The sequence below is a fragment of the Stomoxys calcitrans genome, chromosome 2 (genome assembly GCF_963082655.1).
Source record: "Stomoxys calcitrans chromosome 2, idStoCalc2.1, whole genome shotgun sequence".
Classification (NCBI taxonomy): Eukaryota; Metazoa; Arthropoda; class Insecta; order Diptera; family Muscidae; genus Stomoxys; species Stomoxys calcitrans.
This window is the reverse complement of record NC_081553.1, coordinates 82,267,807-82,291,186: the sequence shown is the minus strand read 5'-3', so window position 1 is coordinate 82,291,186 and position 23,380 is coordinate 82,267,807. Positions and strand designations below refer to the sequence as shown.

General features: G+C 36.8%; 1 protein-coding gene across 4 annotated transcripts in view; it reads left to right on the top strand.

Moving 5' to 3' along the window:
• Nucleotides 1–1,146: 1,146 nt before the first annotated feature.
• The window catches only part of LOC106084915 (phosphofurin acidic cluster sorting protein 2), a 249,464-nt gene continuing 227,230 nt past the window's right edge, over nucleotides 1,147–23,380 (top strand). For all 4 annotated transcript variants that reach the window (XM_059363487.1, XM_059363485.1, XM_059363486.1 and 1 more), the window contains exon 1: nucleotides 1,147–2,652. In XM_059363487.1, the coding sequence (XP_059219470.1) occupies nucleotides 2,321–2,652 (332 nt within the window). In that variant the 5' untranslated portion in view covers nucleotides 1,147–2,320. The remainder of the gene's footprint in view (nucleotides 2,653–23,380) is intronic.

Sequence of the window (23,380 nt, the reverse complement as noted above, 5' to 3'; positions counted from 1 at the left end):
TCGGTCGTACCATGGGTGTCGGGGGAGGCTTTTTTTGAAGATTTTTTCTGATGGTTAGGATTCGAATCCAGGCTTTTTTCTGAGTGATGGGCTACTAACACGACATTTCAATCAAATTTTTTATATCCAACTATGGATGAACTCGCGTCAGTAATATGTTCCCTTTTTTTTGAGTGATCGACTACTAACCCGACGCATGAACCCAAACTTTAGAGACACATTTTAGCTCACTGCCAACGGTAGTAGACCCCAGGTGAAACCATTGGGAGGTTTGTGTCCACATTTGAGATGAAGGACGGCCTTGATAAGTTTCGGATTGCCAAGTGTTTTGACAAGCAGAACCATTGCTTGGTATTCAACACTCCCAAGTCTGAAATTTGTTTTCGTAAAATACAATATTGGAGATATTTTCTTCAAACCCAGAAGGGATTTCCAAATTTCAACTAAATTGGCATCCTTGTAATTTGTTTTGTCTCACACATAATGGTAGATGGGAAGTTGAATGTATGGATGTATGTAGCACTCGTATTTTACATAAAATCCCCAACTTATTATCATCGTTAAATTCTGAGTGTTCGTCGTTGTCATTTCGTTTCGTTGTCGTCTATACTACGTTCATTGAGTTGAGCGCGAGAGTGGTTGTCGGTCGGTTGTGCGACAAGCGGCAACTACCATTCACAGTACAGCGAGGTGGCAAGCACAAACAGTAGTAAACCAACGGCTGTAGCGGCACGCCCTTGTAACTCTCAGCAACAGCGGCAGCAGTGTAATGCAGTAGCACAGTGAATGCAGTATCTATCGATAAATATTCATCGTTCTCAGCTTAAGGTTTTACTTCGAGTGTGTGCGTGTGTAAGAGAGAGAGAGAGAGATGAAATTGCAAATGTACATTTGTTTGCGCTTATACCTACCTTTGCAATTTTTGCAAACTAAATAATGCAAAAAACATAAAAAAAATTAAAAAAACAAATTGACAAAGTCGAACAAATGTTTTTGAAATGAAAGAAATTTGCGAAATGTGATGTGATAAATAATGCAAATATCAATGTGACCAAACGCCTTTTACCAGCCAGTGTTTATAAATACAATATATGCTTATATGCATGTTTTTTTCTTTATTTTCTATTCTAGATTTGAACAAAAAAAAAAAAAAAAATAAGAAAGAAAATATCTAAATAATAAGTTTTTCTTTTGCTAAAGAGTGTGTAGATCGTTTAGAATTGGTGACAACACGAAGAAATTGTCTTCCAATTAACAAAAAATAAAAATATTAAGACATATACTACCTATATAAAAAGCTTTTGGCTACATATATCGGAGATTTGCAAAAAATAAAAATAAAAAAGAAAAACACAACAACAACAACAATAAAAAAGCATCAACAGCAATACATAACATGAAACGATTCGTTTAAAATACCTAACTCAAAATGTTTGTGAAATACGAAATAACCAAACAACGGCAGCAACAGCAACTAAACAGACAACAACAACAACAACATTGTCTATATATTTTGTGAAACATCAATCTTTGGGTGAACAACCAAAGCGCTGCTAGTAGCACCACACTAACCCACTACTGTGTGTGTGTATGTGCCGAAAGTATACAATTAATATAACAAGAGAAAAAGGCAGCAAAGCAAGCAACTCGGAGAAGTACAAATTGTAGTTGTTTTTATTATTGTTATTTGTTGCTCAGAGCGCGCGCAACATAATCATCCTCAACGTTGCCATCGTCATTATCAACATCATAGCCATCAGCTGGCATCACCCATAACAACAATAAAGACAACAAACATCAAGAGCACCATTGAAATTATCGTCTTGGGTATCTTCTTGTATGCTCCTTTGTTGTGTTGAGTTGAACAACATCTCTTCAAGGCACGAAGTCGTCGTGGTAGCCTTCTTCGTAGTCGTTAACGTCGTCGCGTTCGTTCGTTCTCCCCCTTTTTTACCACCCACTTTCTTCGACAGCTTTAAGAATACGCACCCCCCAAGCTAAGTCGTCGACGCCATCGCCGTTGCCGTCAACGCATATGTATATCCACACTCAATTGTTTCGCGAATGTGTGTGTGTGTGTGCACCTCGGCATTAAAATCATCATCATTGTTTAACATCGTGTAGAAAAAATTCTTGTTGATTCAGTTTATCCTCTCGCGTTTGTTAATATAGCTATCTACTTATAAAAAAAAAAATAAGAAATACAAAAACAACAAATAAATAACAAAAAAACCATAACAAAACAAACCCAGAGAATTGGGAGAAAGAAGTACAATAACAACATCAACACCGACGGCAAGAGCAAACAAAAACCGCACAAATGAAAATGGTTGATAAGTCATCAAAATTGGATAAATATAGCGCCAATATGAACGCTTCCACATCAGCGGCGGCCGCTGGTATTGGCGGCGTCGTCGGCAGTGGGTCTGGTGTAGTCGGTATCGGTAATAGTGGCTCTAATGTCACCGGTTATTATTATCATGCCTTGCAGCAGCAGCATCAGCAACAGCTACAGCAACAACAGCATCAGAGTAGTAGCAGTAGTAGCCATCAACAACAACATCATCATCATCAGAACGGTCAAAAACCAGTTCCAATGAAGTTATTTGCTGCTTGGGAAGTTGATCGTACACCACCGAATTGTATACCGAGGTAAGTTCTACAAAGTTTGTTTATTTTTTTTTTATTTATTTTTGCATATTTATTTTTCTTGTTATCAAAAGACGCCGTAGATTTTCTTTGACTATAAAAATAAATAAAAAAAAAGTTCAGACAATAATAACATTATTATCAAGGCGCTGGAAAATATTACATATGTACAGGGTGGCTGATGAATATTGCTACAATGATGAATATTGCTACATTTTTTTTTCGGTGTATGGAATACATTTTTCTTTTATTCATGTTAAATTAAATTATTAAATTAATTATTAAATTATTATTAATTAAATTAATTAATTAATTAATTAAATTAATTATTAAATTATTATTATTAAATAGAAAAAAAGTTATTACATTTTTTTTTGGTAGCGGCTTTCATCAGCCACCCTGTATATAAAAAATATTATTTATTTTTAAACCTTGCTTGGAACAAAGAAAGTGAATTAAAAGTTATTAACAGAAATTGTGAAAAAGTACCTTTCAAGTATTACTTGAACGCATTTAAGGATTCTTTTTTTTTTTTTTTGATCTTATGGCGTTTTGTGTTTTGTTTGGGTTTTTTTTGGTGATTCATTTGTGACATGAGAAATTGTTTTTGTGGCTTTAAACAACTGTCATTGACAAATCATGTTGGTTGTTAGAACGAAAGTGAGATTTAAGAGGATTAGCTGATTTAATGAATGCTGTGGTACAATGGACAGATTGAGCAGATACAAAGAACTGCTTTATTCGCGGTGATTTTTGTATGTGTAGATGGGGAGACGAAAGGAATCGTGATGTCAGGTGATCTTGAACGGGTTGTTAAAAACCGATGTATACAAAGCCAAAAATAGGGATACTCTTGTGTAGTAGATGGATACAGTAGGAATTTAAGACACTGTAGATGATTAAGTTCGGGGATTCAGAGCCAAAGTTGTTTTTATTGTAATGCAGAGGATAGCATACTGCTTTGGGGGCCAACTTATTGTAATATGCCACACCTCATGGAGTGAAGTTTAATATTGCAAATATTTGTTAACAATGTTGCCATCGACTAATAAAATCGCCTTAAACGAATACTGTGTTACAAAAAGTATTCGTAGAGAAGTTCGTTAGAGAGAAGTTAAAATAGGTGAAAATGGCTGAAAAAAAGCTGTGTTTTCAATTTCCGTTCGTTATAGCGAACAACTCGTTGTAGGGAAGTTCGTTATAAAGAAAAATGTTCATTATAGACAAAAAATCGTTATAGGGAAGTTCCTTATAGAGTAAAAATCCGTTATAGGGAAGTTCGTTGTAGAGAAGTTCGACTGTTATAGCTAACGCTGTCTGCGGATAAATGTAGCTTTCCCTTCTACTTAAAATTGTTATTGTTATGATGAGCATTGTTACATCGCTCATCATAAAGGGTGATTTTTTAAGAACTATAGGAAAGTTTTTCAAAAAAAAAACAACAAATTCAGAAAAATGCATGAAATCTTTATTTGAATCGATAGTACGGTCCATCTCACAAATTCGGCCGTTATCTCACGATTAAATGCTTCAATGTTGTATTCCATTCCAGATGAACATGATCTTTAATATAGCCCCACAAAAAATAGTCTAAAGGTGTTATATCGCACGATCTAGGCTGCTAATTGGCCGGTCCCGAGAATGTTCACTGAACTCGCCTCTCAATAAGTTCATTATTGCGCGTGCTATATGGCATGTGGCACCGTCAAACTGTGGCATGTGGCACGTTCAAAACTACATGCCATGTAAGTCAAGCTCTTGCATTTTGGGTAAAAGAAAGTTGGATATCATCTCACGGTAGCGCTCATCATTCATAGTTACGTTACGATTTGCATCATCTTTGAAGAAGTACGGTCCAATGATGCCGCCAGCCCATAAACCGCACCAAATTGTTACTTTTTTCTGGATGCATTGGTATCTCATGCAGTGCTTCTGGCTGATCTGATGAGAAAAAAAAAATAGTCGTAGAAAAACACCACCTCCAAAATTTGAAGCAAATCGAGTAATAATTGCGTCCTCCAGAGGCTGAAAACGTCAAACTGGGAAGTCGGTTTATATGGCAGCTATATCAGGTTATTTACCGATTTAGACAAAACTTGGAACAGCTGTTTAAAGTCATACCAAAACAACATATGTAAAATTTCAGCCGTATTGGATAATAATTGGGCCCTCTACAAACCCAAGAAGTCTATATGGCGCCTATATAAGCAATGGGCTAATTTAGACCATACTTGACCCAAGATCGGTTTATATAGCAACTATATCAGGTTATCGACTGATTTCAACCATACTTTGCACAGTTGACGGAAGTCATATTAAAACACTAGGTGAAAAATTTCAGCCAAATCGGATAAATATTGCGCCCTCTGGAGGCTCGAAAAGTCAAGATCCAAGATCGGTTTTTATGGCAGCTATATCAAAATATGGACCGATATGGCCTATTTACAATCCCAACCGACCTACACTAGTAAAAAGTATTTGTGTAAAATTTCAAGCGCCTAGCTTTACTCCTTCGAAAGTTAGCGTGCTTTCGACAGACGGACGGATGGACGGACGGACATGGCTAGATGGGTTAAGAATTGCGCCCTCTAGGGGCACAAGAAGTCAAGATTCCAGATCGGTTTATATGGCAACTATACCAGGTTATTAACAGATTTGGACCATAGTTAGCACAGTTGATCGAAGTAATACCAAAAAATCACGTGCAAAATTACAGCCAGATCGGATAAGAATTGCGTCCCCTAAAAGCTAAAGAAGTCAGATCGTCAGTCAGAAAGCTAAAGACCCCAGATCGATTTATATGGCAGCTATATCAAGTTATGAACCGATTTGAACCATACCTGGCATAGTTGTTGGAAGTAATACCAAAACACCACGTGCAAAATTATAGTTAGATCGGATAAGAATTGCGCCCCTTAAAAGCTGAAGAAGTCAAGACCCCAGATGGGTTAATATGGCAGCTATATCGCGTTATAAACCGATTTAAACCATACTGAGCACAGTTGATGGAAGTGATACCAAAACCCTACGTGTAAAATTTCAGTCAAATCGGGCGAGAATTGTGCCCTATAGAGGCTCAAGAAGTCAAGACCCAAGATTGGTCTATATGGCAGCTATATCAAAACATGGACCGATTTGGCTCATTTACAATCCCAACCGACCTACACAAATAAAAGGTATTTGTGCAAAATTTCAAGCGGCTAGCTTTACACCTTCGAAAGTTAGCGTGCTTTCGACAGACAGACGGACATGGCTAGATCGACTTTATGGGGTCTTAGACGCATATTTCGAGGTGTTACAAACAGAATGACGAAATTAGTATACCCCCATCTTATGGTGGAGGGTATAAAAATAAGTTGGAATATAAAATTTATTGAAATATTAGCGAAATTTTTGAGCTTTTCCAACTTTTTAAAATTTAAAAACAGCAGACAATGTTTGCTTATGTTAGCAACAAACTACTGCTGTCCACATTTTCAGCAGACTTTCTGCTGTATCAGCAAACATTTTTGCTGTTTTTACAGACAAATTTCGATGAGTTTAAGTTCTATTCGTACAGAAGTGCAAAACCAAAATCAAAACAGATTTAGACGTAATTTCCATCGACTCGGTGGTTATAGATATAATATAGTCGCCTCCACCCGACTTTGTTTTGATAGGCGTTCGATTTCCGATTTCTCCGCCGCGAAGATAACTCTTTCAAAAATAGTTAAACAAGCCAGAGTTACAAGTTACAAATATTGCCAGCATTTTGTGAAGAGTTGTTTTTGGTTAAAAATAATGTCAGAAGTTCAGGAAGGCACTCAAACCCATACTTACATACAGCCAAGCCAATCTATGTGCCACTTTAGTAGCCAAATATGATGATATTCGATAAAAATATGTGTCGTTTTTTTAATGCTGATTTTTTTCTTGACTGCTTTCTTCCCCTTTAAAATCAAACCAAAGTTATTCAAGGGACACCCCCTTAAAAATGACCTCAATGTTGAGGACGGACTCATTGGTTTTACAACAATTTTCAAAGTCTTACTGCGGTTTCCAGTCATGTAGGTCTTCTTGTGGCTAGACTTGCAGAAAATAGACTAAAAAACGAGTACGAGTATCTTGCTCAAACCGCTATTTCATATGAACAAAACGGCGCGTACTTAACATAAAACAAAATGACAGGCAATATAAAATCACACACACACACACACACACATACACACTCACACATACTACTCAACTTTGTATGTGTCATATTTTGCACTTATTGTGAATTAATTAAAAACAAAGACAGCCAGCACAAGTATTTCCATATAAAAACAACCGAAAAGATGATCTAATTCCAAGAAGGCCCGATTATCACATCTCTGTTTTGTTGGTTTTTGAGAAAGCGGCAACGACATGAATGTTTGCAATTAAATAACAAGCTTTTGGGTTAAATATGGCAAACGGGCTAACAACAGCATTGACATTGAATGTATTCTCATTATTACCTACAGAGGCAAATGGCATTCCTAAGTCTATGGGTCTATAGTAAATACCCATGGCATGCCTCCCTCGTACCACTCGGAATTTCACTACTAGTAGTCATCATCTTTATACATTGCCCTTGAACTCATGACATGACCGCACTACAAGTTATTCTTTTATGACACGCATCCATCACCCTGGCCAAGCGTAAAGAAGTGACATACATACATATTGTCAATTTAATCAGCAGAGAAACATATTTGAAAGTTTGACGAAGGACCAAACATTGCTTTGAGCATTACCCTTGACGAGTAATATTTGCTGTTTTTTGACCCCCCATAGTTTACTGTGAATGCAAGGCATCAGTTGGCGATATTTTTTAAAACCAAATTTTTGGCCATTTAATCTGTATGCCTTCTTTGTTTGCTTTCAACTTTTTATTTTGTTTGCATTTTCAAAATATATTTTTTTATATTTATTGTTGTCAATGTTGTTGTTTTTGTTATTGACCTAACAAGCGCTTTCATATTCAATTCTATGGCCAAAACAAACAAAAACCAAAAATCATATTGAAATGCCACATGCGGCCACTTGTGTTGTCATTCAAAGAAATGAGAAAAAAGAAATTGACAGAAAATATCTATCTACAAATTTTATTTATGTGTATTTGCATGGGCGCGTAGACATATGTGTATGCTCATATGTATATATAAAAAAATATTTATATAATAAATAAATCTGTACTTGATTTAATTTAAATAATCAAGCAGATATCCTATATACCTACTACGACTTCCCTGGCTGGTAGAGGTATTTTTATGCCAAAAAGGTTGTAAAAAGGTTGTTCTAATATTTTTTTACCATATACAGCGGTCAAAAAAAGTATTCATCATTCAATGTTTTTTTTTTTAATAAGTCTACAAAAGACAATTGGAATAAAAACATATTAAACTAATGATGCAGTAGTGCTTGTGTGATATATATGTATACAATTTCATTGTTTTTAAAGAAAAAAATAGTATTTATTGGAACAAAAAGGGCCATTTTACAGCTGAACACAAAAAATTAAACAAAAAAAGTATTCATCATTGCAAAAAAACAAAAAAATAAATAACATAATGTGGACACTTTTTTTCTTCTTTTAAATCCCTTTATTTTATTTATATTTAGTTAAAGTTTAAGAGTAAAGTACAATAAAATGTTTGATATCAATAGAAAAGTAAAACAGTAATCAATGTAAACTACTGGAATGGCGTTCGGTTTTAACTCGCGTCTTTACGTCGTCACGGCTGCGGATAGACTGATTTCTGTGTGCTTCGCTTACTCGTCTTTGTGTTTACCAAAGCCAAACACACATACATTCAAACTTTTCCCACAATTCGGCCATCCTGCGGGGAATTCGTCTCGAATTCTTCATCTTCGCCCTCAAAATCGCACCACCTCTTCATGTATTCTGCACAAGTTGTAGTTTTCATCGGTCCCTCACCAGAACCACGTTTGAAAACATCGTAGGTATCATTTGGCTTTACCCTCATCACTTCGTAGGGTCCCAAATATTTCGATTTCAGCTTAAGGCCTGGACCAAATTGCGTGCGCTTTATAGCAATTAAGTCACCCTTTTGGTATTTAGTGGCCTTACGTCGTCGTAGATTGTAATACAATCTGTTTTCCTGTTGGACTTTTAAAATTTGCTCTTTCGCAGCTTGTCTGTAAAAGTTTCTTTCTTCAACGAAATTCGAATTCAGCTCATCCTCAATCATCTTCAGAATTTCAGATTGTTCGGGAGTCCTCATCTTTACTCCAAACATTAGTTCAAAAGGTGTAGTGCTAATACTTCTGGAAATTGTCGAATTTATGACTTGCTGTACTTTTGCAACGTGTCGATACCACTTTACAGGGTCATCCATACTCAACTTTGACAAAACGGCTATAATCGTCGAGTTCAATCTCTCAATTTGCCCGTTGGCTCGTGGCAAGCCCGTCGTTATCAGGAAATGTCTGATGTTCTCCGTCTCACAATACAGTTTGAAGTCCTCTGAGGTAAAAGCAGTTCCTCTGTCCGAAATTATTTGATGGGGATTTCCAAATAGAACACTTTGCGACTTCAGCTTAGATAAAACTTCGTTCGTCGATGTTGTCTTTGTTGGGTACAACCAACAGAACTTTGTGAAGGCGTCTATCACGGCAAAAATATGTTTATACTGTTTGCTAGTTGATTCCAATGGTCCTAGATGATCAATGTGGTAGGTATGCAATGGTTGAAACTCTTTCGGTAATGGGTGGAGTTCGCCCTCCTGTTTTCCCTTTTTCCGGTTAGCCATTATGCATGGAATACAATTCTGCAAATGATATTTGACCTTCTCTTCTAATTTGGGTATATAATACTCCCTTCTTACAATCTCCTTGACTTTGTCTTTGGCAAAATGCCCTTTCTCATGAACAGCTCGTATTACTTCCCTCTGCATTCCCTTAGGAATCACCATTACCTCATAGTCATCAACATACCTGCACAAAATATTTCCTTTCATGAAATAGTTATCATGAACGTCTTTTTCTTGAAGAATGCTTATAATTGCCAATAACTCATCGTCTTGTTGTTGAGCTTTCTCCAATCTGGTTAGTAAACTATCCTCCACTATCGTCATTATTGGAAATCGGCTTAATGAATCGACATGTTTCATCCTTACACCAGGTCTATGCTCCACTTCATAGTCGAATTCTTGCAGTAGCAACACCCATCTGGCAACTCGTGTACATAAATCTTTTTTCTCCATCGTCTTGGTGAATGCATTGCAGTCGGATACTATTTTAAAATGAATTCCAAGTAAGTATACTCTGAACTTCTTCAGTGCCTCCACAACTGCGAGTATCTCTAACTCGTAACTGGAATATTTCCTTTCGGCGTCCGTCGTCTTCCTGCTCATGTAGTATACTGGATGCCAACCGTCGTCATCTGGAGATCGTTGCAATAAGATTGCGCCATACCCGTCCATCGATGCATCCGTATGAACTTCTGTTTCGTATCGTTGATTAAAAATATTTAATACGGGTCCTTCTGACAAAATCTTTTTCAAAGCGTTAAACGTAGCAATCTGTTCGTGACCCATCTCGAATAATCTTCCTGCCTTCGTTAAGTCGCTCAAAGGTTTAGCCAATATTGAAAAATCTGGAATGAATTTCCTAAAATAACTAGCAAGCCCTAGGAAACTCTGTAACCCTTTAACGTCTTTCGGCATTGGGAATTTCAATATAGCGGCGACCTTGCTGTTCGATGGAAATATCTGCTTATTCTCGATTACGTGGCCAAGAAATTCCACGCGTCTGACTAAAAATTGGCTTTTCTTCAAGTTTAGGTCAAGTCCATAATCCTTGCAAACTTGTATTACCTCCTTCAGATTTCGCAGGGCCTCGTCTTCGTCTTTCGATGGAATAATAACGTCGTCGACGTAAGGAAGTGCAACGCCTCTTCGTGTCAAATCACGAAAAATTGTGTTAATAAACCTCTGGAACACAGCAGGTGAGTTTGACAAACCAAATGGCACCTTACAAAACTGGTATTGCCCGTTGTGAGTAACAAATGAGGTGTACTTACGGCTTGCTTCGGCTACACTCACGTGGAAGAATCCGTTCTTTAAGTCAATTGTGCTGAACACCGTAGCCTCTTGCAGTCGGTCTAGCTGATCTTCGATGAGTGGTAGGGGGTATCGGTCTTTAACTATGATCTTATTCATGCGTCTAAAATCAACGCATAGTCTATACGAACCATCCTTCTTCCTAACCATCACCACTGGACTGCTATATTCAGACACAGATTCCTCAATGATGCCATCAGCCAACCACTTGTCCACTTGCTCATCCACTGCTTCCCTTTCAATCATTGGTAATCTACGAGGTCTGGAAAATATGTTAGTGTCTTCGCTCAGGATGATATTCATTTCGACATTCGTAGTTTTGTTCTTCTCAGGTCTGTAATTATCAATGAGCTTCATAACTTCGCGTTTTGCACCATCACTTGCCATTAAATTCACGTCTACTTGACTCTCTGGCTCGTCAGCTGTTCTTATGAGCATAATGTTGTGCTGCTGGGAGGTAACGTCGTCTTTGATCTTTTCGAACTTTAAACTATTCGCCGTAATTTCAACACGAACATCGGAGCAGAAATCCTTTCCTAGCACCACGTCGATATCCATAGAATTTGCTGGAACTACGTGGAATGTCAATTGGTAGTCCTCCTCGTCGATTTCAACTTGATGCGTGAAGTTTCCCAGCGGCTTTATTCGGTTGTTGAGAGTCCTTTCACCAAATCCAACCAAATAAAAATCAGATTTCTTAAGAGTTGGTCTTCTTAGATCATTGTAAACTTTATCGCTGACAACATTATACCTGCTGCCTGTATCGAAGATCGCCATGTATTGTAAATCAGAAAATTTAACAACTTTCTTCATTATGTCATCAGGAACTAAACGTCGCATATTGGCTCTTTCATTTTTGCGCGGACATTGTTTTGATATGTGGCCAAACTCATTACATCCAAAACACTTGGTCCCTTTATCTTTATCGCTGCAATTTCGGGACGTGTGCCCTTTTTCGCCACAGTTGTAACACAACTCCTTTTTCTCGGCCTTGTTTGTTGTCTTATCCGGTTGTTTCGTCTTATCAGGTTGTTTCGTCTTGTCAGGTTGTTTTTGGTTAAAATTAAACCTTGGTTTAATCTTTTCCTGCATCGTCTCGTAGCATCTTAATTTCTCCTTAAACTCTTTAAGATTTCTGGCACCATACAGCATCGCCTTATTTGTTGCTAAATCATTTATGCCGTCGATTACGTATTGTATCAAAGCGTCGTCTTCTATGTTGCCTCGAGAAGCTAGCTCTTTCATCTTTAAAAGATATTCCAGGTAATTTTCGCCTTTTTGGATTCGTCGTTCGGACAATTGTTTATGAAGCTGTGCGCTGTTTGTCGTCGACTGGAATTCTTCTACCAATTTGCTTTTAAGGGTACTCCAAGATGTTATACCACGTTCGCTTGATATAAACAATTTCGCAAGCCCTTTCAATGAGCGTTTAGCAAACACAAATTTCTGGAGGTCATTCCATCCCATAACAAAAGCAGTTTCGTCGAATTCATCCAACCATGCGCCAATGGGTAAGTCATCAGTTCCATCAAAAGGTCGAATGGAGTCTTCAATATCTCGGAAATTTAAAGTAAATCTGGGAACGTCATTGTATTGATGCGTCTGACACGATGAAACCTCTCTATTTACACCACTAGGCAGTTCGCAATTCATTGTTTGCTGTACGTGAACACTTTCAGCTTTGAGACACTGTTCGCGAACCAAATCGCCTGCAAGCAACAGCTTGTCATTATGTGAACCACCACCAATTGATTCTCTAACACTTGCTTGGCTATCTGCTCTCATTATTGTGCGGTCGTCTTCGTTGCTTTCGCCGTCGTCGTCGTCGCCTTCATCATCGTCTTCGTCGTCATCAACAGCAGCAGCTAACATTGCACCCTTTCGCAGATTATTAAAGATGTGTAAACACAAATCACCATCGATGTAGTCGATACCCAAAGCGTTACATATCGACACCAGGTCAGCTTGACACAAATTTGCCTTTATGTACGTTGCTTTGTTTGCATACATTTCGCTGTCTACATCGTAGTCGAAGCCGTCGAACAAGCGTAGTCGTTTTCGGTTGTCACGATCTCCTTCTCTTCCAAAAATGAATTTATGCATCGCAACCACCACCGTACGCTTGGCAGTTCTTAAACGATTGTCAACCGCCGTAAAATCCCCTAAACATGCCATGGTTCTCTTTTATTTATTATGAGTATTCTTTCTACACAAGTGTGTGTGTGCGTCTTTGTTATAGTTTTATTTTCTTATATTCACAAGAACTGTCCGCTGCACACAAACACATAAACGTGCACTCAATTCAAATCAGATATTGTATCAAATGTCTAAGGTGTCTTGACAATGTCTTACACACAATCACACTCTTCTCCTCAACTTGCCTCTACACACACAACGTTGGGATGTCGGCGTTCTCATATACACTTCTGAAAATTAACCGTCGTTTTGTGTATGGTTGCGAGAGTCCGTCTCTCTCTCACTAACACATACACTCGTCGTCTGTTGTTATTTAAACCACCTCCGTATTTTCAAATTCAACCGTCGTTTTGCGTGATTGTGTGAGAGTGTGTGCGTTGCAGAATTAAAGAAGTTGTACACCTGTGATTCCGTGCTTGGACATTCGTGGATAGAAACTATTCTGCTTTTTTCTTCTCTTTTGATGTGCTTGATGCAGACAATAAATATACTTCCTCGTCGAGTCTTTTCCTTTCTTTTTCTTTCTTTTTTAACCGTTCAGGCTGATTGTCGCCTTTCCACATTAACCATTGAATTACTCCGTTCGTCTCGACCGAGTCGCGTCGCGAGGTTTCTTCTTTCACTGCGGCTTTTATTGGCCGATCGTCGTTTTAGTTCACTGAGTCGACTCTATTTCGGTTGAGCCCCCAATTTGTGGACACTTTTTTTCTTCTTTTAAATCCCTTTATTTTATTTATATTTAGTTAAAGTTTAAGAGTAAAGTACAATAAAATGTTTGATATCAATAGAAAAGTAAAACAGTAATCAATGTAAACTACTGGAATGGCGTTCGGTTTTAACTCGCGTCTTTACGTCGTCACGGCTGCGGATAGACTGATTTCTGTGTGCTTCGCTTACTCGTCTTTGTGTTTACCAAAGCCAAACACACATACATTCAAACTTTTCCCACAATAATTTAAAAAAATTAATACTTTGTTATTCGACCACCGCGTCTTATAACTTCTTTTAAACGGTTTGACATCGATTGGACTAATTTAGCGGTTATATTTTGGTCTATATTAGTCCATTGCTCCATTATCACCTGTTGCATTTGACTCTTGCTCGAAAAATTGCGCGTTCTCAATTTGCGTTCGAGATGTTCCCAAAGATGTTCAATTGGGTTCAAGTCGGGACTTTGAGGAGGAGTTTTAATGACTTTGGGGCAGTTATACAGCATCCACATCTTGGTATTTAAAGCAGAATGTTTGGGGTCATTATCTTGATAATATTGAAAGTTATTACCAAGCCCAAGTTTTACAGCACTATCTTTTAAATTCCTCTTTAAAATGTCAATGTAAAACTTATGATCCATTACTCCATTAATAATTTCAAGATTTCCCGCTCCTGAAGCCGCCATACACCCCCAAACCATTAAACCACCTCCACCATGTTTTACAGTAGCAACTGTGTTTCGTTCTTCAAGCTCTGTATTTGGTTTTCTGTACACTATGACCTTTCCATCGCACCCAAAAAGATTAAACTTGCTCTCGTCTGCAAAAATGACTGTTTTCCAAAATGATTCGGGCTGTTTTACATACATTTTTGCGAAGTTTAGCCTTTTCACTCGGTTTATTTTATTTATAAAGGGCTTCTTATGTGCAGTTCTTCCTCTGTAACTATGCCTTTTGAGTGTATTTCGAATTGTTTGTGTAGTAACTTCCTTCCCTAAATATTCCATAGTGTTTTTACGAAGAATGGTCGCATTTGTCTTCGGAGTTTTCTGAACTTGCCGCACTAGCCAACGCACATCTCCAACTGAAAGTGCTTTTGGTCGACCAGATCTTGGTTTATTGTCATCAGTTTTCGTTTCTGTCCACTTTCTGATGATGGATTGTATAGTAGATCGTGGTCTATTTAATATTTCACTGATAGTTTTTTGAGTTAAACCATTCCTGTGGTGTTTTATTATCAAAACTTTTACCTCATCAGAAACCTCGTTTTGCTTACGACCCATTTTGACAAAAACTATATTTTCAATGAAATTAAATATTTGCTGTCAAGGGCAAAGCCTCCTTTACTAAATAAAACAGAAAAGGGGGATTCCCAAATAATATTTGAATTTGACTTTGATGATAGCACATCAATGATGAATACTTTTTTTGTTCTGTTTTTGGTGTTATTATATAAAATTGCATTTTTTGCGCTAATTAAATTTATTTTTTGAATTTATTTTAAAACATATTACGAAAAATAAACTATTGCATAAAACTGCATTATTTGTTTACTTTAAATTTTCTTCAATTACCCAAAATAAGTGAATTTATTATCAATTTTGCTAATGATGAATACTTTTTTTGACCGCTGTATGTTTGTTTTTTAGATATCATATGAGTTTCTATTGAATAACAGTATTTAGTAACAACAAATTTGAGTATGAAAACAAATTCCATAGAAGCAAGAGCCACCTGCAAAGAAAAAAAAATTCTATTAAAAATTTAATTGAAAATAAAATCATTTTCTATTAAAAAATTAATTGATCTAATCATTTTTTAATTGAATATGAATTTTTTTCAGTGACTGTCGTGATTGAAATTTTTGCCATTTTGAGTTAATTGGTTTAATTAATTTTTTAATTGATCTGAACATTTTTTCAATCACAATCGTAATTGAAAATTTGTTCATTTTCAATTAAAAAATTAATTGATTCAATAATTTTTATAATCGAATTTTAAAAAATGTTTAAGTATGGTGCTAAAGTAAAATCAGAAATTGATTGGAATATTCAAAAAATCTCAATAATTTTTTAATTAAATTAATTATTAATTAATTAAAAAATTAATTGAAGATTTTAAAAATTTCAATAATTTTTTTTAATTGATCCAATTAAAAAATTGATTGAAAACTTAAAAAATTTCAATAATTTTATAATTGAATGCATTTTTTTTTAATTGAAAACATTTTCAATCGCCTTTTTAAAAAACCATGATTGATATTATCATTTTTGTGATTGCAGCAGTTTCAATTAAAAAATTAATGCCCCCTCTAGTGGCTCAAGAAGTCAAGATCCCAGATCGGTTTATATGGCAGATGTATCAAAACAAGGATCGATATGGCCCATTTACCATCCCAGCCGACCTACACTATTAAGAAGTATTTGTGCAAACTTTCAAGCGGCTAGTTTTACTACTTCGAAAGTTAGCGTGTTTTCGACAGACAGACGGACGGACGGACATGGCTAGATCGACTTAGAATGTCATGACGATCAAGAATATATATACTTTGTGGGGTATTAGCCGAATATTTCGGGTAGTTAGAAACAGAATGACGAAATTAGTATACCCCATCCTATGGTGGAGGGTATAACAAATGAAGCCCGCTAAGCGGTTTCACCTTCCCTTACAAAGCTGCTGAAAATTCTGCAAGTTATTCAATCTGATAATCTGAGTTGCCCATGCTTGAAGCAACGCAAATTTTATCTTACTCTTCAAAAAAATGTTTTGAATTTGAAATTTTATTGAAATGCTTTACTAAAATATGGGCCACTATGCTACTATGCATATTTGCATATTTCGCCTTACTTTTAAAAAATTAGTTTTTTCCTTTTACGACAATACGCTAAACATATATAAGGTGGAGCAATTTTCTTTTTTTTATGCTACAAAAGGAAAATAGTTTCAACCTAGAAGACATATCTTTTTTAAAAGATCCTGATGAGTTTGGTGAAGTACTTAACGAAATCGCGATCTAGAAAACCATTTTCTGCATAAAAAATAAAGAAAGTGTTGAAAATGCAAAAATTTGTCGGAGTCTGGCCGGGATTCGAACCTGGGCACACGGAGCAACAGCGAGAGCCGTTGCCCTTGTCTACCGCTCGAAGCCATCAATACAACTTCCAACAGATGCACAGAATCATAAGTATACCGTGGGAGTAGTGTAATTTGTGTAGACAAAAAATATGCCATTACACCAAAATACATGCATTGGGAAAAGTACAGCTATTAGACAGGGTTGCCGATCGTTGTTACTGTGGTATTTATATCATAGAGACTTTTTCGCAATCAATTCTGTATAAGTACAACATACCAACGTACGGCTCTTGAAGCCTTTACACCTAATATGCCTGATGCCTCTAAACCAAATTACGTAACGCGTCCCATGGTGATTGGTGTGCGTTGCTATTTCTGGCTTTACTTTTCCATTTGCAAAGAAAAATCTCCGCTCATTGAGCTCGTCTCGAAAAAGAAACAAACAAAAAATTTTAAAATTTAATTAAAAGGTTTTTTTGTGTTTCTATTGTATTTCTAATAGAAACTGATTATCCTACGGTCTGCAGCCAGACAATATCCAATTGCATGAATTATTTCAAGGCCGAATAAATGTTGGGCAAAATTTGACAATTTTTTGTTAATTTTTCTATTGATTTTTATTTTATTGAATTGAAAAAAAAAACTTGCCACTGTGCATTTGACAAGTCCATTAATTGTCGATGGAGGCGATGGTTTAGGTAGCCTTCCGTTCGTTAGTTGGATTTGTCTGACTGCTGTTTTGTTTGTCGTCATGCTTTGGAGAATTGATTCGCCAACGATTGTGTTTTTTTTCGCAAGTGGTGATGTTGCAAACATGAGAATGCTTCGTCGAACTATTCTCCCCACTCATGTCATCATAAATATTTACGAGGGCTGGGAATAGAAGAACAAAAAAGAAGACATGTGAATTGTTCGAGGGGATTTCCTTTCGTTTTTATTAAGAATTTGAGTGGAGGGCTGGCTATATGAGTATTGTGTCTGCAACATTTAGGCACACACACACACGCCCATACATACATACACTTATGTTTACCACATGTATGTAACTCGTATGCATGCATCCAAACACCGCCACTTAAATGTCGGCACACAGATTTTTGTCGAAAAGTTCAAGGTCTATTAAAGTTGTTTTTATTCTCAATATTGTTGTTGTGGATTTCTTCTTCTTTGGTTTGTGTATAATATATATGAGTACAAGTGTGTGTGTGTGTTTGTGTAAATGTGCAAAAGTGTGTGTCAAAATATCATAAAAAAACCACCAACTACACATATACACCTCATAAAATCTCTTCTGAACAAGTATAATAACAACAACAGCAACAATAACAATGCTCCAAATGACACAAACCAACCAAATTGGCAATGCCTCCTATTAAACTGGGTGTATGTGACAATAGATGGCTGCATAAACAAACAAAAAAAAAAACGAATAGCAAACATTCAAACCTCATCATTGAACACTTATACAGTCAAGCTCAAAAGTCTTTGTCGCCAAATGCAGAACACATGCACACAAACTAACTAACACCTTGCCATACGAGTACACATGTATAGGCTATACCTTCAACCGACCATGCCAAATTTTTAGGAACAATGTAGTAGTTGTGTTTGCTTTTTGTCAAAACAGATGAATTTAAACGCCACTTGCGGCCGAGAAAAAAACGTCTATAAATATTTATAGCGCAGAATAATAGTGTTTTCCTCTTGTTTTTGGTTTTGTTTATATTTTTCATGTCGTTTTGGTTGTCATTTTGTTTTTTTTGGTATTACAACGTACAATTTTATGGCAATGGTCGAAATGATGTGTTTTTCCTGAATGTTTATGACATCTATGGTAAATTAAATTGCAATAAGGTATTAACATTGATTTTTGAAAAAACAAGGAATTTGGTAAATAGCTAGATCGCTACAGCCTACTAACCTGCAAATGTTCACATCTGCTGGTTAAGACATGTCTTCAAATAAATGAGAATGTATAGTGCAAATCCTAACTATTTGTCAGTGGAGAACACACTGGTAAACATGCTGATACTCTAAAGGGTGCATATAAAAATTTCTGCAGAAAAAATGGGGATGTCGAAGAAGCAATAGCACTTTTGCTATATGCAATGTTCTATTACTTCCTCGATATCCTCATAGTTGCATTTGCTCAATGCTATGTTCTGTTGCTTCCTAGACATTCTCACAGTTTCTGCAAAAATTTTTACCTGAACCCTTTAGACTATCAGCATGTTTACCACTTAGAAAGGGTCATAACGAACACTATGACAAAGTCATAGAAAAAAGAAAAGCGGCAGGCCAAAATCAAGATCGGTTTATAGGGCAGCTATATCAAAACATGGACCGATATGGCCCATTTACTATCCCAACCGACCTACACAAATAAGAAGTATTCGTGCAAAATTTCAAGCGGCTAACTTTAGTCCTTCGAAAGTTAGCGTGCTTTACACAAGTGAACTGGTCCTATGTGTCCCGTTATGATACCAATAGATATACTGACCTCCTTCTTACTTTCTTTCAGTAATAGCCTCGTCTTCTCACGATCTGGATCCACCCATAGGATCGCCGTCTTAAATACTGTTTCGCTGTTCCACAGGGTTGCATGCACATTCATCGCCCACGCCATTAACTCGGACTGCGCCCACCCGAAAAGCTTCGGGTTAACCATGTTCATTGACGACAGTCCTCTGTCTTTTACCGCCAAATTGTCTGCCCTTTCATTCCGCTTTACTCCGTTATGGCCCGTCGCCCAAACGATGCGGATTTTGTCACTATCAGAGAAGGCGTTAATCTCCTTCTTACACTGCAAGACTGTTCGTGACTTTACCGTACTGGTTGTTATTGCTCTTATGACACTTTTACTGTCCGTAAAGATGTTCACACTTGACGTCCTCGCGTTAGCACCACAGCACCTCACGCATTCCGTGATCGCCCGGATTTTCGCCTGTAGGCCATCTAAAACAGATCTCAGTCCCTGGGTTCTCAATGTAGACCCCAGGCCCACTCTGTCCTCTAGCTTTGATCCATCCGTGTAATATGATCTTCCAGAAGGCAATACTAGTGTTTCGTCAATCCAAGAGTGTGCCGCCGGCAACAGTGAAACCTCCTCCCTTCTTTCCAGGTTTCCTATCGTCGTCGGGTAATCGTGGGGTCTCTGCTGTATAATCCCGGTATAATCACTGCAGTCTATAAACATACGCATAGTTTAAAGATGGTTTATATCTTGATACAAAGGGTGATTTTTTAGCTATTATGTTTTTTGCAACACTGGTTTAAACAGCTGACGCACGTTACGTGTTTTGCTTCATTATCGAACATTTTCTGTTCGGTCTATAATTTAACCATAAATCGTCTTACAAACGAACAACGCTTGCAAATTATTGAGTTTTTTTTTTTAATCAAAATGCGTGCTCTATTAATAAAGTTCATCGCACGCTTTTTCCATTTTATGGACGAAGCTCATTTTTTTTTGGCTCTATGGGTCGATTTTGGAGTGAAGATCAGCCAAAAGCATTGCAAAAGCTACCAATACATCCAGAAAAAGTCAGAGATTGGCGCGGTTTATAGGCTGGTGGCATCATTGGTCCGTCTTTTGTTTTGCCCAAAATTGCAAGAGTTTGACTTGCAAGACATGTGGTTTCAACAAGACGGTGCACAGTGGGCCAAATGGCAAAAAAATTGGAAATAAGTCTACAACTTTTTATCTGTTGATTTTAGCCATACAAAATGTTCTAGACATTTGTAGAGGAGGACATAGGCTTTCAGAAAAGTGCTGTTGTTGGTCCATATCTTTAATACAGGGTGAGCTACAGGGTGTGAAAGTTGACCACTTTTGACTTCTCCAAGCTTCTGGGGGCCATAACTTTTGATCTACTCAACCGATTTACATGATTTAGGACTCTAGAGAAAGAGCTTGACAAGATCTAAAAAACTTATGCATAAAGTACCATGCCATCGTGTACTGTTAAGGAGTTATGAATTGTTTAATTTTAAAATATGAAAATTTGGCCTTGGTTTTTTTCAGTGTTTTTTAAATAACTCCGTCAATTTTAAAGCTATAAACTTCATACTTCACACAAATTATGCCAGCATATGTGTGCATAAAATACAAAAGGAATCACGTGAATATCTTTGGCGGTTTAAAAATGGCATCGTTTTCAATATGAAAAATATTTTTTTTGTCAAAAAATTGCAAAATTTTTCAAAAAAGATACTCCCATTTCCTTTAAGTTTTCGCAAACTTTGGCCATCAAAGCATTATCATTTCTTTCCATTTTCACAAAGTCGAGGTATTAAGAAAAGTTTTAAGTGCTAATTTGGCTAATTTCGATATCAAACAACACCGTTATCTTAAGACCAAAATGGCCAATTTTTTTACTAAACTTCAAAAGTTTCTCACTGGAAAAAAAGTTCCACGGGGATTTTTTCGCTTTTTTTGAACTTAAATGAAAGCTTAAAATGTTCCCAACATTTTAAGGTATGTCTCGCCATATCCTAGCCATAAATGAGATCGTAGCTATCAAAATACTGAAAAAAGTCAATTTTCAAGTAGTGCTATATTCATTGCTAAAAAACAAGTATTACGTCACATTTTATTGCAAAGATGTTAAATAAACTTTTATTTGGTAACACTTCTTCTACAAAACACAAAAAGAATCATGGAAATATCTCTATTCTATTCCATTTTATGGAACCGGCAATAAAAAAGTCAATTTTTCAAAAAAGTCGAATTTCCCAAATTTTGTTTTTGTTGTCCTAATTGCACATGACACACTATAGCCATATTTACGCAACATACCTTATCGTAAAGGAAATTTTCATACCTTTCCAACGATGTATAAAACATTTCTCAACTCGGATTCTATCTACTCTAAAATTCATTTACACTTCATTAAACTCTATATAAAAATGTCTATTTGTGAAATGGAACCTTATATGGGGCCTACACTAAAACATTGATAGATTTGCCCAGGGTTTACAATACAAATGTGTTAGAATAAAAAAGGTCTCCTGCCAAAGTTTAAAAAAATTGGAATAAAAATATGTGTTTTAGAGCGAAAACACTTCGCATCGGCGTGCGTTTGTATAGTACCTACATCTATTTTTAATGTAAGCTGATGATTTTTGAATAAAAAGTAACCTAGAAATATACCTGCATATATATATATATTTGTGTTAAGATTTGATGCAGACAAATGTTACCTGTTTCGCTATGTCGAATTCCCAGGAAATCCACCGTATCAATGAATGTGAAAAAACCTACCCATAAAAAATTCATTGTCATTTTTTTTAACCAAATTCGAGTCCAGGTAAATAATTATAGAAGAGTAAGTAAAAAGAGGCACTTTGGACCCCTTTTTACGATTGCGTCTGATACCTGAAATGGGTCATTAATTGTGAATATATTGCATAAATATTTGAACAAAATCCAAATTTTCTTCATTATATTTTGTAGAGGCGTAAAGGACATTTATAAGTTATGGAAGTCATACTGAAGTATTCCACTCTTTCGAAAATTGTATGGGACATCAAAAATGATTCCAAATCATACACGGAGTCATTTAAGGAACTTGTTTACACTTTGGACCACATATATGGAATAAGGCTAAATAAAGACGCTTTAGACAAACTTGAAAAATTCTACAAATCATTTGAGAGAAGGTTGCCAGAATGTTCATTCGCAAAAATCAAGTTTTTCAAAATGTATGAGAAGTGGCTGAAATCGGATCTACTTATTGAAATTAAACCGCTGATTCCCGGCCGGCCTAGCAAAGCATACGACGAAGTTACGGAGAAAACCAAAAATAACATTTTGTATGGCTAAAATCAACAGATAAAAAGTTGTAGACTTATTTCCAATTTTTTTGCCATTTGGCCCACTGTGCGGTGTCACATGCCACACAGCACGCGCAACATTGGATTTACTAGGAGGCGAGTTCGGTGAATATTTTATTTCACGTTCGGAACCGGTCAATTGGCCTCCTCGACCGTGCGACTTCATGCCTTTATGCTATTGCAGATAATCCAAATTTCCAAGTTTGCCCATGAACATTTCATTAAGCAACAGGGGCAAACGTTTCACATATCAATGAGTGCTGTCCGATTCAAGTTTAAGCTCAATGACAAGCGGCCACCTTTTTATAGCCGAGTCCGAACGGCGTGCCGCAGTGAGACACCTCTTTTTTGTGGAGAAGTTTTTCCATGGCTGCCATACCAAATGGTACAATACCTCCCAAATATCGCCAATATTAGGAGGGGATAACCACTGCTTAAAATTTTCGTGATGCTCTCGCCAGGATTCGAACCCAAGCGTTCAGCGTACGTGCTAACCTCTGCACTACGTTGGCCTCCGTGAGACACCGGCCGAAATGTTGGAAAGAGTATGCTAAAATTGGACTAAGCGAATGGACTATTTGAGGCCCAGTCACGGTCAACCTTTGCCTGAAATAATCTTCAAATATTAAATTATATGGACCGTAACTGGGTTCGAATACTGGCGAGACCATCAAAAAAATAATTTTCTGCGGTGGTTTTCCCCTCCTATTGCTGGCAACACTAGTGAGGTACTTTGCCATGTAAAACTTTTCTCCAAAGAGGCAGAACTCGGCTATAAAAAGGAGGCCCCTTATCATTGAGCTTAAATTTGAATCATTCATTGATGTG